Source organism: Ursus arctos, unplaced genomic scaffold, assembly GCF_023065955.2.
Source record: "Ursus arctos isolate Adak ecotype North America unplaced genomic scaffold, UrsArc2.0 scaffold_30, whole genome shotgun sequence".
NCBI lineage: Eukaryota > Metazoa > Chordata > Mammalia > Carnivora > Ursidae > Ursus > Ursus arctos.
The window spans coordinates 4,380,329-4,397,471 of record NW_026622986.1 but is presented as its reverse complement, the minus strand read 5'-3'; the positions used below and the strand labels follow the sequence as shown (position 1 = coordinate 4,397,471).

Below are 17,143 nucleotides of genomic sequence, written 5' to 3'. Positions count from 1 at the left end.
TTGGACAGATCATTTTATTTGAAATTTTAAACATCAAAAGCTGTAAATAAACAGATACGTTCGCATTTAGTCTTGTGCATTTTAATGGGCTGTTAATCCTGTGCTTTTTGCTCTACTTAAAGCACTGATTTTTTTTCTTAAATCAGGTACATTTGATATACATAAAAATGTGTTAGTAAAAAACAAGAGCTAGGAAGAAAAGCAAAAGGGGGAAGAAAAGCCAGAAAAAGGACAGAAAAAAGATTAAAAAAAAAACTACTTCAGTAATGGAATATGTGTGGTATTAAATACTTTGTTGGTTTAAATATGATGGTAAGATTTTAGATATGTTTTCTGCTTTCCCTTAAAAAAATAGTAATACCTAGAAAAACTCTCAAGAGTCTTTAAGATGTGGCTGTTAAAGCAAAAGGTACTCTTTAATATATGGGAAGATCTTAGTCATTAGTTTTTTAGAGTTTTTTATTTTGGTGGTGGTAGATTTGCAGTATTAAACTAATCTCATTTGACAATTCTGGTTCTTCAGGTAGCTTTTACCATGATACCTAGCAGAATTGGGATATAATTTGTCCACAGTCTCAATGGGGTGCTGAGTGGACATGTCCAAAGTCAGTGTTAGGAAAAGGAGACTCCCCGCTGTCTCTGTAAAGAGTTAGACCTTGAGGTTTCACTGTAATTTTTTTTTATTACTTGAGTCATATACCTTTTTGTCTGGCCCAGTGGGAATGTATGGTGGGGGTTTTAGAAGTGTAAATCAGAGCTTGCCTGCTGGCATGTCTCTGCAGGGCAGCACAGAGGCGCAGGAGTGTGAGCGCCCCCTGCAGGGCAGCACAGAGGTACAGGAGTGTGAGCGCCCCTTGCAGGGCCCCACAGAGGTACAGGAGTGTGAGCGCCCCCTGCAGGGCAGCACGGAGGTGCAGGAGTGTGAGCGCCCTCTGCAGGGCAGCACAGAGGTACAAGAGTGTGAGAGCCTGGTGGCCTGAGTGCCTGGAGTGGCTGGGCAGGGCTTGGAACTGCTGGGAACTCCTGGTTGTTCAGGTCTGGTCTTGAGCAGTGGGCTATACACATGCTATCATTTCCTATTTGTGGTGTGATAGGGAAAAGGTTGGAAATTACTGACGAAATAATGCTAAGACATCTTAAAGTTTGGGGGGTGATCTAAGATGATTTCATCTTAAACATTTCTTTGGCATATCTTGACCCTGCTTACGAACTTATAGAAGTGGTGATCTCTTTACAAGTGATGTGGAAGGGGATGCTGTAGGTTATTTTGCCTAGGTTATTAGTTGAAAATTTGAAATTGTGAAAACATTGGGTTGAGAGAATGTTGAAGCTAGAGATGATGTGGGGAACGCTCCGGATCCTGCCATTCACGATCTGGATCAGATAGAGAAGCTTTGTTTTCCCATCTCTGGGTCTTTGAAGGGGGAATAATACTAAAATTGCCAAACTCTGGCATCAGTATGTGGACGAAAAGAAATAACAGGGAAAAGTGGTAGAAAACAGACACGGTACTTTTGACACAAGACAGAAATGTAAGTACGGCAGTGACTCATACGAGAACTTTCCCTCGAGGTAGCAACGAAGCCTGTATTTCTTGTGCTCTGAACGCACACACTTGCAGCAGGGGCCTGGCAGAAGACTGCCATCACAGTGGGTGCGGGGTGGTGGGAGTGGAGTCAAGAGTTATGGTTGAGAGCAGCAAATCGAAAGTTTAGAGGTTAGATGTTTATCTGTTTGCCACATTAGAGGTCATGGACTGTCTCGTATTGAGGTTTCTTAATTTAGACCCATACAATATGATGCTGGCAGGTATGACTGTGATTATTCTATACGTGCTCTCTGCAGCTAGAAATTTCCCTTTTTATTGCTTCATGAAAAGTGATAACTGCCTTTGCTAAAAACGCATCTCTTAAACATTTAGTGACACTTGCTCATGTTGATAATTCGTTCTTCTGGAAGGTGAATACTAACATTTAAAGTGTTTAAAAGACATTTACTTTGATTGGAGGGTAAATGTATATTTACACATATATAAGATCCATTTTCATTAATCAGATTTCTTAGTAGGAATCTTAACAGATATTAACACTTTAATGTTGTTCCTGGATATCTAGAAAACAAAATAATTACTGGTGTCCTTTGGTTTCTAGACTAGAGGAGGTTATTTTACTAGAATTTCTGGAGATTATTTTGGGTTATTTGCATGTACCTATTTTTGAGACCCTCTCATAACCTTTTATTGTAAAATGTGTTTTTGTAGGTTTAATTCTTTCTTCAACTTTTATTTATGGATGACTTTCCCCCAGGCTTTGCTTTTTTTTTTTTCCCCCAACGATTTTAGATTACTTATTTTTTTTTTTAATTTAGTATAATGAGCTAGCTGGACTTAAAAACAAAAAACTAAAGGACTTTGTCAAGGTTGAAGAAATAAAATAAAAATGAGCATACTCAGGCTTTCTCATATGCAGTTATATTTTTAATAGTCAAAAGGTAGATATTTGACAGAAGTTGACCTTATTTTTTCAACTTATTTTTTTAATCACGGAAACTAAGAAGTGAAAGAATAGTCTACTCCCTGGGAGTAGTAAAAATAACTCCAAATAGACAGGGATTCATTATTGCAACACCAAGAAAGTCAGCTACACTTGCAAAATCTTTACTGGAAGTACAGATCTTAGTGATAGGTTTGCTGTAGGCCAGTTAAGTCATTCTGGCCAAAGAAAATCTGTTTTGTCTCAAGAGAATATTTCTGAAAGATAGCAGTTGAGATAATCTCAGAATTAGCAAGGAATGTTACTTGTTGCGTAAGACATTTAAGATCTGCATTAAAGGGGAATGAATTTCATAAACATAGTAAAAGTAACTAAAGAAATTTAAATGATTGCAGTTTCTTAATTCCTTAAATTCATTAAAAAGACAAAGTCTTTTTTTTTTTTTTTTTTTTGGTCCCTCAATCTGATACACCTGACCTCTTCCCTTACCAATTAGGGACTATCACCCAAGATTATTTTTTTTTTTCTAAATGTCCCTTGTCTCTTTGCTTGTCCCTACTTTATTTTACTAGGAACCTTGTTAGAATGAGTCTCTGTTAACTCATCTTTACTGGAATTCTTATACGCTAAAGGTAAGTGGGTCAATCCAAAATCCACCATTATAAAAAGAGATCTGTGTGAACTTTGTGGGCTATTTAAAGAATTCAGAATTCTCAGGAGATGCCTATGAATAAACACCATAAAAGGAATTTTCGTGGAAGGTGTATGCATTCTAAAGTAAATGCAGTTGCATTTATAATTCTTAGTAGTGACTTTGCTTACATTCTCCCAAGGTAACTTTCAAAGCAAACATAGAAGGTATCTGCTTAATGTAAATCTGGCTTTTTAATCTTCGTATTGCTATTCTTGTTATAGCAAGAGGCTATTTTAGTCTCTCTTCAGCTGTATGAACCTCTTGGTTTGTAAGGCACTGGTACTCACAGGTTCTGTTCCGTGCTCACTTTTTAAAATTTAAATCTGAGAATTCACTGGCATAAGGTCTGCTGTTCTTTTATAAAGTTAATTCAGTGAAGTTTTATTTATGAATTTTTTTTTGCAATTTGGAATAAAGATGGTTTTAAATTTTAATTAAACACGTATGTTTATGTGTTTGAATTAGCTCATATATACAGGTTTAGGATTACTAAGATGTTAGTATCAAATGAAAAGTCAGATGAAATCTTAATTTAAATAAATTCTACTCTTTGCTCATTTAGTCATAAACTCTTTTTTTTCCCAGTTTTCCACCCTTATCTTTCTCTTCTTTCTTTATTGATCATACAAGACTTTAAAATACTGCTTTCTTAATTAAAAATTTTTTTTGCCAAAATTCTCGAATTTTCATCCCACACATAATATTTTCTTACTTCTATGATGTTAATAGCTCTAGGAGAGGAGTGCTCAATGGCGATGAGTAGACGTAACAGATTTTTAAAATACAGTTTTGTAAACTAGGAATTTTTAAAGAATTTATTGCCTACACTTGTTGATAGGATATCAGCCTGGTTACTGTGATGTATGGTAAGTTGGAGATAGGGAAACCATACTTGAATTAATACTGATTCGAAACTAAATACCACAACTATATAAGGATGTATATGGAGACATTTGTGTAACCACTAAAACCAACTTCGTAGAAAAATACTTAGTATATTAGTGAATTACACTCTATCTAGACAAACTCTTAATGTAAGGTCAGTGTGCCCAGCATTCAACCTGTGGGTAAAGAGTGACTTATTTAGTTATGGGGAATAGCTTACCTGAGATTTTAGAGGCACAAAAAAGTTAGCTAACTCCCAGAACAACTAGGACAACAGAGCCTAACCTCTACCCACCATTATTATGAGCAGTAGCATACTTGCAGGCTTGAATCTATTAATAATGGACATTGAAGTAGAATTACCTGATTATATAATCTAGCTGTTCAATTTTAATTCAATGTAGATTATTTTATCAAATTAATGTTATTAAAGATTACTTAAAAGAGGAATATCAGTATATATAATCTAAAATAAAAACACTTTTACTTCGGTTTGAGTCCCAGTCAGTCTTCATAGACCAGTGTGGACTCTTCACTGTGATCAGCAGTGAGGCCAGAGGTATAAGCTTTTATGCCTCAGTTGCATGTGTCAGTCTAAGAAATCATTGATAGAGCCCAGGTCCCCAAAGTAAAATTGGTAGGAAATACAAAGGTGTTTTATCTTCATTGGTTACTAATGGCCTTCGTATGGGTCAATCATTTTATTTAAAAATGATTAGCTAGTTACAATGTCTGGGATTTGTTTTGAAATACCCCAGACCAAAAAAAAAAAAAAAAAAAGTTGGGGATGTGTGGGCAAGGAAAATAGATGACACAAAATTCTTTCTACTTTCATGTTTGCTAGCAAATTTCCATAAGTTAAAAATAATTAGGTAAAATGGAAGATGTGACTAAACTCATTCAGCTAATTTCATCTTAATTTTTCCCACTATTTAATTTATCTTGGTATGTGTTTACTGAAAACACATATTTTGCTGTCCTTGAATATTTTGTAACCTGAAAAGTTTCCTCTTCAAATCTTGAATACACATACACACACATAAACACACACACAAGACCTAATTCTGGTATCCTGGAGCACTGGGAAATCTTGTTTATTGTCAAATGAGAGGTAACATTTTGAATGGGAAGGTCCTCTGTCATTTGATAATGCCAAAATCAAAAGTGCCTTTGGTATAAAAAATACAAGCTAGGTTAAAGTACAAGACTTATCTGTAGAAATGTTTTTCCCTAGAGCTAGCTTGTGTGTGTGTGTGTGTGTGTGTGTGTGTGTTTAGCTTTTGTTTTCCACTAATTACTTAATGACTTGACCAGAAAATAAAATGATGAGAGGAACAGATTCCTTATATATCAACTTTTCACATTGTGAAAGCAAAGAAGTTTGGTTGGAACTATGAGGAATCATTATTGAAAAAAAGAAAAGGTGGAAAAAAAGAAAATACGAAAAGAAAGTAGGGGTCTTTGTGATGGACCTATTTCATGTTCTTATCCTTGGCAGCAACTACTCTCACCTTAGATTTTCTACTAGTCCCAAAGCTTGTTGATCGTCCCGGCATTGAAAATTAAGTTCTGTGATTAGAATTTGAAGCCGTCCTTTATTTAGCTCTTCTAGATTCCCAAGCGGCTTACATTGTTTATGGTGTAGTCTGTCTTGAGGAAATGATAGCCATTTATTCATCATTTATTGAGTGCCTACTGTATGCTAGGCTTTGTGCTTCCTCCACATCGTGGTTACACTGCCTGTGCCTGCTCCTTCTAAACCACTATTTCTGTAACACTAAACTCATTATCAACTGAAAACACACATTCGCATAAATGACAACATATGAAATACATTCATGTCAGTCATGAAGACCTGAGGAAGCACGATCTCTTCTCTTTCATACTTCTCTCTTAAGAAAGCAGGCATAGTTAGGTTTCTTCCAAACTCTTTTGTTATAAAGGGTGACTCCTGAGACCCTTGTTTTTAAAATGTGTACAGAATATGATCCTCTGCGTGAGCCAGATAAAGAAACTGATATTACATAAATTTCGCATCCTTGATGTATTCTGTAACTGACTCTCAAGTTTCCGTCAACCCTATCCTAATGGTGGCCCGTCGAAGAGCAAAACCACAGAGAATGCAGCTTGCAGAAGTCTTTTTCAAAATGTGAACCCATCTTTCTGTGTTAGGCCTCAGGTCAAGGAGCTAAGAATTTGTCGTTACTCTTTCCAGGTAGTTTGGACAGGTTTATAAAACCAGATGTTCACCTAAATGGGCCCTTGCTTCGATACTGTTGAAAACATTGGGGAGTAAGTTGGAAGTATTCAGCATCCATTTTGACACACTACTGTAACATTCCTGTAAGGCGTTTACGTTGAGTTACAGGTGTTGTGTTATTCTGACTAGTTTATATGTGATTTTTGTTTTTGAAAGCATAGCCTTTGGTTCCACTTAAACCATAGAGTCATAATATTTATGTTAAAGTATACAGAACTCTCAGATAATTTAAACAGTGCTTATTTGTCTAATAGAGTGAAATTTGAAAACAAAACATTTGATCAGTTGTTCTTTGGAAACTTTTGGTTAATATGTTAACTTTTAAACATGACTGGCAAGTCCCAGTGTTTAGAGGAAGTCTGTCTCCTATTTGTTGCCCTGAGCTGCAGTTATTCAAGACACTTGGTAGAGGTAAATATTATAGCACAAATTCTTTCAATAGTTATATTTTAAGATCCTTTGCAACTTAATGTTTTATATTTCAGGATTCTCCTGACATAGTCAAAATGGTAAAGGTTACAGTTTTGTAGACTTCAGCTTTAAAACCAAAATATATGGTAATATATATATTCCATCAAGAGCTACTTTCTTTTGATGATAAATTAGAGAAGTAGTTAGCTGAATGAAGGTATAAATTCATTGGAATTGTGATGCTCGATGGAATTTTACTTTTTATTAAATATTAGAAGAATACTACTTATCTATAACTAAAAACATGAAAGAATGGAGAAAACCAAGAAGCTGGTCTTCCTCCCTGTCCTCATCTCCACTCTTCCTCTTAAATAATTTAGCTGGATGGATACCAAGGAAGAGGCAAAGCTCCATGGGTTTTATGTATTTCAAATAATTCTGAATATAAGATATTTTCAAGTGTTTATGAGCTTTTTCAGAGTGTTGTCCCATGAAGAAGGATCTCCTTATCAATTCAGCATAGAGAAATAAGGGTAAACTGACAATGAGAAGCATTGGTAATTAACAGACCCATAGTGTATTCTTCCAATATGGGATTATTACAAGTGAATCCTGAAATTCTCTAATATTTCTTTTCTTTTTTTGTTAAGTTGCTATAGCCCAAGGTGGAACAATCCAGATTTCTAACCCAGGATCTGATGGTGTTCAGGGACTGCAGGCATTAACAATGACAAATTCAGGAGCTCCTCCGCCAGGTGCTACAATTGTACAGTACGCAGCACAGTCAGCTGATGGCACACAGCAGTTCTTTGTCCCAGGCAGCCAGGTTGTTGTTCAAGGTATATTTTATTAATCTCATACATTTACAATACCTGTGCATCACTATATCGCACCAGTTATGGTGATTTTATAGTTTTCTGAAATATACAGGACGCAGACTGGGGGGGGGCACTTTAAAAGGCTCGAAGAACTATTTTAGTACATTTAACAACAACAGGTTAAATTATATGATTTTCACTTTTTAGCAGGTTTTACTGGCTCTAAAGAAAGGTTCCAATCCAATAGTATGATGAGGAGAAGACTTGGGACACGTGAATGAATTTTTAAATTAAGTAAATAATCTTCATTTGGGGGTTGTAAATGTTGTACCTAATACATATTTTTTTATTACCTAGTCTATGAAGATTTAAATATCCAGTGCATGGTGCACTGAATTGGGCATTTTCCCCAGATGTTACACTCAAGTCTGATTTCTAGACATTTCGTTTAAAAACAATTTTTTCTCTAGACCGTTTAAATATACTATTTAAATGTCAGGTGCCCATTCTACTTCATATGGAAGTAGTAAAATAAAACATTTGGGATGTAACCCTAAGCTTTTAGGATAACTTAGGATTTCAATTAAATTCAAATTATACGTTATTTTAATTTCATTCAGTTTTGCTCATAATAACTATAATGTGTTTAATACAACTTGCAAAAACCCTATGTTTTCAGTTAACTCTATTCCTGTTAGCATTTGCTTAGGATGTTTGATGTAGCACTAATTTTAAAAGGAATAATATTCGTTCTTTTGACTTAAAAGTCTTGAAGGTATGGATAAAAGCAGATTCCAATTGACAAATCTCTTGCTAATTAGCTTTACTCTTAGGTATTTGGGGGGTTAATGTGGACTATAATAAAAGTGTATGAAGAACTGAGTGGCAGTTCCACTCCGTTTATGGAGTAAAACAAATTTATAGTACTTACCTAATACTTTGTTTTCTTTTCGTTGTAAAATCAAAGCCACCTGCTTTATTTCCCCTGATTCTCATGAACCCTCTATGTCTAAATAAATAACCATAAAGAATCATCATTTCTTCTAATTCATCTTTTTTTATATGGAAAATCCACTGTAAACCTGATACTTTCACCAGAAGAGCTTTAAAAATTTTTTATGTTTTGCATAGATAATAAACTAAAGAGTTTTGTGCTTGTGGGATTTCATTTAGGCACTCTTTTTCTTCTATCTTCTAAAAGAAGATATTTTAGAAGAAAATATCTTCTACAAAGATATTTTTTATAGTAATTATATTAGCTTTATAGTTTTACCTTTCACATTTTTGTCCTTAGTCCACCTGAATTTCACCTCTGTATAGAGTATTAGGTGGGAATTCATTTTCATTTTTCTCCACATATGGAGCCAGTTTTCTTCTACGCGTGGTTTGTCCTTTCCCTATTAATTTATGAGACAGTCTTAATTATGCAGTAGATTCTCGTGTACACTTGGATCTGTCTTAGAACTCTCTATTCTCTACTATTGGTCTCCTTTTCTTTCTTTTTTTTTTTAAATATTTATTTATTTTAGAGAGAGTAAGAGAGTGAGCGGGAGGGAGGGGTAGAGAGAGAGAGAGTCTTAAGTCGACTCTGTGCTGAGCACAGAGCCCCATGCGGAGCTCGGTCTCACAACCCTGAGATTTCTGAAATATACAGGACGCAGACGGGGGGGGGGGGGCACTTTAAAAGGCTCGAAGAACTATTTTAGTACATTTAACAACAACAGGTTAAATTATATGATTTTCACTTTTTAGCAGGTTTTACTGGCTCTAAAGAAAGGTTCCAATCCGAATAGCATGATGGGGAGAAGACTTGGGACACGTGAATGAATTTTTAAATTAAGTAAATAATCTTCATTTGGGGGTTGTAAATGTTGTACCTAATACATATTTTTTTATTACCTAGTCTATGAAGATTTAAATATCCAGTGCATGGATATTTAAAGTGGGACACTTAACCGACTGTGCCACCCAGGTGCCCCGTATAGGTCTCCTTTTCTATTTGCCAGTACCATACTGGTTTGTTATCTCATAGGACAAGTTTCCCTTTTTTATCTTTAAAAATAATTTCTTTTAGTGCTGATCTAGCTTATGTGAATATGCATTTAGAATAAATTTAAGTTTCTAAATAATAACAGTGTAATAATAAAACCAATAATGAGGTTGCATTTAATGTATAGATTAATTTAGGGGAAACGAGTTTTTTTTAAACTGAGATATAATTAGCGTATGGCAGTTGTATTATTTTCAAGCGGACAACATGATGATTTGACATCCGTTTAGATGCAATAAGTGACCACCACAGTAAATCAGTAAGTGGTTAACACCCACCACCACAGAGTTACAAATTGTTTTTTCTTGTGATGAGAACTTTTAAGAACTCCTCTCTCAGCAACTTTCAAACAGACAGCACAGCATTATTACTATAGCCACCATGCTGTACACCACATCCCAGGACTTATTTTGTGACTGGAAGTTTGTACCTTTTGATTACCACCCATTTTCTACTTTGTACACTCCCTCTCTGCCAACACCACCCTCCGTAAAGACCTCAGTTCTTTCTCTCCCTTCTCTGGGAGCCACCTGTCTGTTCTCTGAATCGCTGAGTCCCGGGGTTTTTGGTGGTGGTGGTGGTGAGGATTCCACTTGGAAATACCATCGTACGGTATTTGTCTTTTCTCTGACTCACTTCACTTAGCATAATGCCCTCAAGTTCCATCCATGTTGTCACAAATGGCAATATTTCCTTCCTTCTTTTCCTTCTCCTCTTTAATAATAATAATGTGTGTTTGTATGTGCGTGTGCACTCAGTGCGTTTTCTTTATCCATTCATCTATCAGTGGACACTCAGGCTGCTTCCATATCTTGGCTGTTGTAAATAATGCTGCAGTGAACATGGGGCTGCATGTATCTTCTCAATTACTGTTTCTGGGGTATTTTTGTTTTTTGTTTGTTTGTTTGTTTGTTTTGGATAAATACCCAGTAGTGCGATTGCTGAATCATAGAGTAGTTCTATTTTTAATTTGTTGAGGACCCTCCGTACTATTTGCCATTGTGGCTGTACCATTCCTAGGAACAGTGTACAAGGGAGAGAAAGAACTGAGTCTTTATAATATTAAATTGACCTGTTCCAAAGCGTAGAATGCCTCATTTATTTAGATCTTACTTTAACTTTTAACAGTTCAAAATTTTCTCCATGGAAGTCCTTTATATTCTTTAAGTTAGTTCCTAAATGCTTGGAGGTTTTTGTTGCTATTATGAATGATACATTTTCTAGTTGTTGCTGCTGTAGAGAAATATTACTGACTTGTTAAGAAGTTATTTATTGATCTTGCCAAACTGAAATTACTTCTAAGAATGTGCTCATTCTTTGTGAATCTATCAGTGCTGGTGTATGAATGTTTATATCAAATACAAGTAAGGTACTTGTTTCTTCCCTTCCGATCCTGATTCCTTGTGGTTTCTTTTAATCTTTCCCCTTCTTTGCCTTTTCTTTTCCTTTCCTTTTCCCTTCTCCTTAAAATAATGGTGATAGGAGTTCTACTTCTATGTTAAATACAGGCTCCGTGGGCATCTTGTGTTACTTACTCTCCATCACCTTCCATCCTGTCATTCCGTTCACAGGTCACAGTGATTTCTTTTTGAGACCCAGTCCTTATCTTGATTGATCCCTCAGCAGTATTTAACGCTATCGACTTCTGCTTCCTTCACTTCCCATCATGGTACTGTATTCTTACCAGTTTTTTCTTCTCTCTTTCCTACACCTCTTTCAGTTTCCTTGGTTGGTCTATCTTCCTCTGCTCGTCTCTTCAGTGTTAGCTGGTGTTTGTCAAGATTGTGTCCTGGGCCCTCCTCCATCTGACTGGAGCCCTCTCCCTGGATGACCTCTTCCCTGCCCATGGCGTCAGTGCACTGTGACCATGCCCCTGACTCCAGCTAGCTGCTTAGAGGTCCCATGAACATCTCTTTGATTCTTTAAGTCCAAAGTCACATCCATTTTCCCCACCCTTTTGTTTACCCTATTTCAGTAATGGACTTCTGTCCAACCTGTTGCTTCAGACTAGAAATGGGCTAGAAACCTGTGTGTCATCCCTTCTTCCTCCCAGCTAAACTACTCATCCTTCCACTCCTCTCCACTCCTGCCGTCTAATACTACTTTGGCTGCCATCCGCTCCAACCTGTCCTCTCCCTGCCAGGTGGCTGCCGTGAAGCTGGTAGTTGGGGAGAAGTTTTCTGATCTTCCTAATCATGCCAGAGGTGGCAAATCCCTTCTTGGCCTGGTTTTTTGAGAATTGTTCCTGAAAGTTCAGGCTCCCTTTCTTTCTTCATCCCTCCCAGTGATTCTGGTAGCTACTAATATTTCTTAAAAACAAATGTCTCTGCCTCCAACATTTTCTCTTTTCCATTATACTCTCAATTCCTCAGTTCAGAGTGGTATTTCTAAAATTCAAATCTAATCATGTTAGCCTCCTATTCAGACTTCTTCAGTGAATTCCTTTTACTTATTACACAAAGTCCAAAATCTTTTTTTTTTTTTTTAAGATTTTATTTATTTGTCAGAGAGAGAGAAAGAGAGCGCACACGTCAGGGGAGCTACAGGCAGAGGGAGAAGCAGGCTCCCCACTGAGCAAGGATCCCAGGACCCTGGGATCATGACCTGAGCTGAAAGGAGACGCTTCACTGACTGAGCCACCCAGGCGTCCCTTAGTTCAAAATCTTTAACATAGCCCAAACGTTTGCTTGATCTAGGCCTTGCCACCTTTCCTAGCCTTGTCCCTCTCAGCTTCTCCCTCTTTTGTCATGCAGCTCTGTGCTGGATTTCTTCATTTCCTGTACTATGCCACACCCTCTCTTCCTTTTCAGAGCCTCACACTTAGCCATTCGCCCTGACAGGAATGCTTATGTCAGTCATTTGCATTATTCAGGCTTCGTTTTAGTACTTCCACCAGGAAGCCTTCCCTGATCCTGCAGATCTGGTTTAGATAACCTCCTGTCAGTTCCTACTGTACCTCCTTAGGGTGTGTGTGACATGCCTAGATAGTAACTTCTGTTCGGATAGAGATCCTTAGTATCTAGCACAGTCCCTGGCGTATGATAATGTTTAATAAAACCATTTATTAAATGAAAGTGAAATACTCTTCTTCTGGAGAAAATGTTATTAGTGCTGGTTAACTGGGTTTATCTGGTCCATGGAATATATTAAAACTTTACTAAGAGCAGTAGTCAACCAACCAACCAACTTCCCTCTTTCCTTTCCTTCCTCTACCATTTTTCTACACTAATATTTATCGAACACCTAAGTGCCAATTTAAAGAAATTAGATTAAAACCAATTTGAACTTTCTGAAATTGGTAATAAAATTGACTAGTACTCTTGGACCCAAACCCTTAGGTGTGGCTGGGATGGAAGAGAGTCTATCATGGAGCCTCTGTTTGGGATTGGTATCTAGGTTGATCTCCAGACTTTCTTACTTAGCCAGATATCTTCAGTTCATGGGCTCTGGAGACGCACATCGACATCTTCGGCATAAGGTTAGGTTGAATTCTAATCATATACGGGAATGGGCTTTACTCAGCCCACCAGTGTCATGTCGCTTATTATTGTGCGCTAGATAGATGCAAATCATTTCTTTCAGACTACGGTCTTTTACACTGGTGAACCAGAGCTAACTTTTTATCTAAACTTGCCGTTGTTAAATTTCCTATAGCGATCCAGCTCTTCATGCCCTGAAGTGATCCAAATAACAGTTGGCATTTAAAAAATTTACTAGTAGTAATTGTGATTTATTTATGAATTTTTTAAAAATCCCCAAATTCTTTTCAAGGGATTTTAATTTAGTAAAATAATATATTAGATTGAGCCTCATGAAATTGCTTTTTTTTTTTTTTGTGGGCCAAAAAGGTCAAACAGCAAATTCCTATGGTTCGAACTAATATTTATGGAAGAATGCTGTGTAGTTCTTGCTACATTTGGCACAGTGAATTTTTTAAATGTCAGTATTTATTCTTTCAAGTGAAATTAGCAAATTCTGTGTCACCTTGGGAAGAGCTGGATTTTATGGCACTGTAGCAAATAGTTCAGCAAATAGAACTGTGTTAAGTGAACAAAGGTGGCTGGGTGTTTCTTGCTTGATGAATTTAGAAGTGTTCAAGAAATACATTTCTGTGTATTTCACAATATTTGTTTTTCTGGGCTGATTGTCAGGTTTTTTGTTGTTGTTTTGATCTCCATGTATTTTTTTCTCCTGCAAGTTATAAAAAAAAAAAAACCCCACAGAATTTATGCCCCCTTTGTTTATCTTAGAAACCTTGGAGAGAACAATAATCAAAAAGTTAGTTGCTCCTTAAGAAACAGTCTTGTAACTTAATGCTAATGAGACCTTTTTTTTTTTTTGCCAGAGCCCATCTCAACAGATTTCTATGTACAATGAGAAACAAGAACATTAATATGGTTTATTACAGGAAGGGCTTTTATAGGGCTTTGGTTTCATTGAGCTCCTCTGTGACAAAGCAAATTGATGGCAGTGATAGGCTAGTGATGTCATTGTGATGTCAGTTACTCCTACTTATCCTGCACATGCTTGCTAGTTTGGAACACTGTATGTCAACCTGTGATAGGGGAGACAAGACAGTTCTGTATGCAGAAGCCCATCATGGCTGTAACTGGAGATGAAACAGGTAAGAATTTTAAAGAGAGATTTAAATTAATTCTGAAAATTTCACCTTGAAGTTTAGAAAAATTTAGGGACCTCGGAGTATTTCAAAATATTAATTTTCTAGCAGCTGAGGAGTAAGAACTTTCTTTTCTTCTCTATCTGTATGTCTTCAGCACACTCTGTGAAGGCATCTTAGTGAAAGTGTTGTTTTGTTCAGCGTATAGCTTATTTGGCCAAGGCAGTGATCCTGTCTCTCTCTCCGTTCTGCTTTACTAAAATAAGCTGTTACTTCATCTGCAACCTGTTGCAAACCCAATGCAGCTACAAGTTAAACATACATACTGTTCAACTTGTAAAAAATTAAGCTTCGATTTCATTGTCGTGTACAAACGTTGCTCCAAAACAGCACAGGAAAACCCAGCGTGTGAGGGGTGTTTGCGTGCCTGCTTGGTTCTTTCCTCCTGTATTTACAATGGTCTGCACCTCAGCTAATCGAGTTCAAAAGGCTGACGTCACTACATTTCCTGGAATCGTGTTCGGCAGGGAAGTGGAAAAGTTAAACTCCAAGCGAGCTGCACATTGACGTCAGCCCCGAGTCATGCTGTGATTTAGTCAGTTCCTTTCTGCTTTGTCAAGTGCTGCCGACAGATTGAGGGCTGCTAACTAGCTCGCCCCTGCCTCTCTCCCCAAGATCGCTCTTGCACAGAATAGCTTTTCTCGTAAGCCTTGCTTGAACGTTTCTCCCGAGGTAAGTATCTGCCTGACGAGGGGGAACGCTTTGTGAACCCTGTAACGCTTGGGTGAGCGCAACTCCGCCGCCGTCTGTCCCGCCTACGCCTACGTGGGACGGTCGAGCCTCCCGCTGCGGCCGCCCCGCACGTGCCCCGGGAGAGGTGGGCTCTGGAGCTGGAGGGTTTCCGCACCCTTGCTTGCTCTCGGGCACTGGCGCCTCACGGTGCCCCCTAGCGCCCAGTCAGGGAAGTGCTCGTCTGAAAGTTGTCACCCCACCCCCGCCCCTCCACCTCCCAGTCTCAGTTCTTGAAATTTGTGATCAGTAATCCTTCTGTTGTTTGGTTTTCTTAATTAGAGGTAATGATTCTGACGTAGTTGCTAATGTTCTGTGTTAGGGTTGCATTGTTTTTTCTGTGGTGTCTCACTTCTAGCCGAGTTCTGAATTTGCAGTTGAATTCACGAAGAATGGATGATTGTAAACAGCTTCGCCACAGTTTAGCTTCTCAGGGTTAGTGGGTCTAAACCCTCTTCCTAGATGGGAACATTCCATTGATTTGAGCAACTAAAATCTGTATTAAAGCGTTTTGAAAATTATCTTGATGCGCTATTATTTTTCTCAAAGTTTTTGTGAAATTTTAGAAAAGCTATAGATTGCAGAAACTCTCAAATGACAAGTTTATTGTAAGATACAGATGGACTTAATCTCAAATACTGCATGTAATGTGATTCTAGAAGCAAAAGGCATTTTGTGCATCTATTTATCTGCTAAAAATTATTAGTTGGCTTATATCCTTCTTTACTAAGCCTTTAATTCCAATTCTCATGTCTAACCATGAGAGAAAATTATAATAAAAAATAAAGATTTGAAAATATACAATATATTTAAAGATGAAAGTTTAAGGTAAAACTCTGCATATTTTTTAACCATTGCTTGTAAGTGAACATTTTTATACATTTATGTGCACAGAATGAACATACACCATCCTTGAAGAGCTTTGTTTCACAGTTTTATCCATAATGCTTATACATGAGTTACTTCCAGTTTAAAATTTTCCAAGTGCTAAAACTAAAAAATGTCAGACTTTTTTCACAAGACCTCATTGTGCTTTGGAAATCATCATTTTTAGAAATCTGATCAGTTTTCACAGAAAAAATTCTATTTTGAAATGCTGTTTAAAAATGAAAAACACTTTTTTTTTTTGAGGGGCCCAAAGAGCACAGTGTTTAAGGGACTTTTTTGAAGTAATAGAATAGCTACCTGTGTGGATTGGTGAACCAAGTGGACTCATGTAGATCTTTGGCTTACACATTTTTTTTGATCATGACCCCCGTGTGTGTGTGTGTGTGTGTGTGTGTGTGTGTGTATACATAAAACAAGTTTTTTTTCTTCTTTTGTTTTTTTTAAGTTCAATTAATTAACATATAATTAACATATATAAATAACATAATTATTGGTTTCAGAAGTAGAGGTCAGTGATTCATCAGTCTTATATCATACCCAGTGCTCATTACATCACATGCCCTCCTTAATGTCCAGCACCCAGTTACCCCATCCCCTCACACCCCTCTCCTCCAGCAACCGTTTGTTTCCTATGATTAAGAGTCTCTTATGGTTTGTCTCTAATGCTTATCTTGGGGCACCTGGGTAGCTCAGTCAGTTAAGCTTCTGACTCTTGATCTCAGCTCAGGTCTTGATGTCAGGGTCATGAGTTCAAGCCCTGCAGTGTTTTTGGTTGGTTGGTTGGTTTGGTTTTGTTTTTTTTTTAAGTGCTTATCTTTACATATAGTAGAGATGTAGTATACTTTTCTGTTTTTTCTGTTGCTCATGAAATTGATTTTGTGACCCACTAATGGTCTAAAACTTACAGTTTGAAAAACTTGTCTAGACCAAAATCAGGTTCCTGACAATGACTGGTATGGGAAAAGTTTTTAGGAGTATTGATTTATAGGATCATGGAATAAAATGTGGAAAGTGAACATCTATAGTTTATAGAATTGTATTATTGAGACTTTTGGGTATAGTTTAACTTTTTGCTAGAAATAGTTTTTGGCTTTATTCATAAGCTGATATTAAGAGCCTTATTCCATATATTTTAGTGTCTGAGTCAAAAAAACTCTACTATGTTGTATTCAGCCTAGATTTCTGAATTGTTAAAAATAAATATTCCAACTTATTCAAATTTGGAAAATAGTGTCTTA

The 17,143-nt window shown here is 37.0% G+C and overlaps 1 protein-coding gene across 19 annotated transcripts in view; it reads left to right on the top strand.

Moving 5' to 3' along the window:
• The window catches only part of CREM (cAMP responsive element modulator), a 69,916-nt gene that overhangs the window by 40,082 nt on the left and 12,691 nt on the right, over positions 1-17,143 (top strand). For 9 of the 19 annotated variants that reach the window (XM_026483429.4, XM_026483427.4, XM_026483423.4 and 6 more), the window contains one exon: positions 7,393-7,581. The exons of 5 other annotated variants lie outside the window; for them this stretch is intronic. In XM_026483429.4, coding sequence (XP_026339214.1) covers positions 7,393-7,581 — 189 coding nt within the window. Of the gene's footprint in view, positions 1-7,392; positions 7,582-13,807; positions 14,235-14,289; positions 14,961-17,143 lie in introns of those variants that run through there. 5 more of the 19 variants (XM_044378561.3, XM_026483434.4, XM_026483435.4 and 2 more) reach the window with 5 other exon arrangements.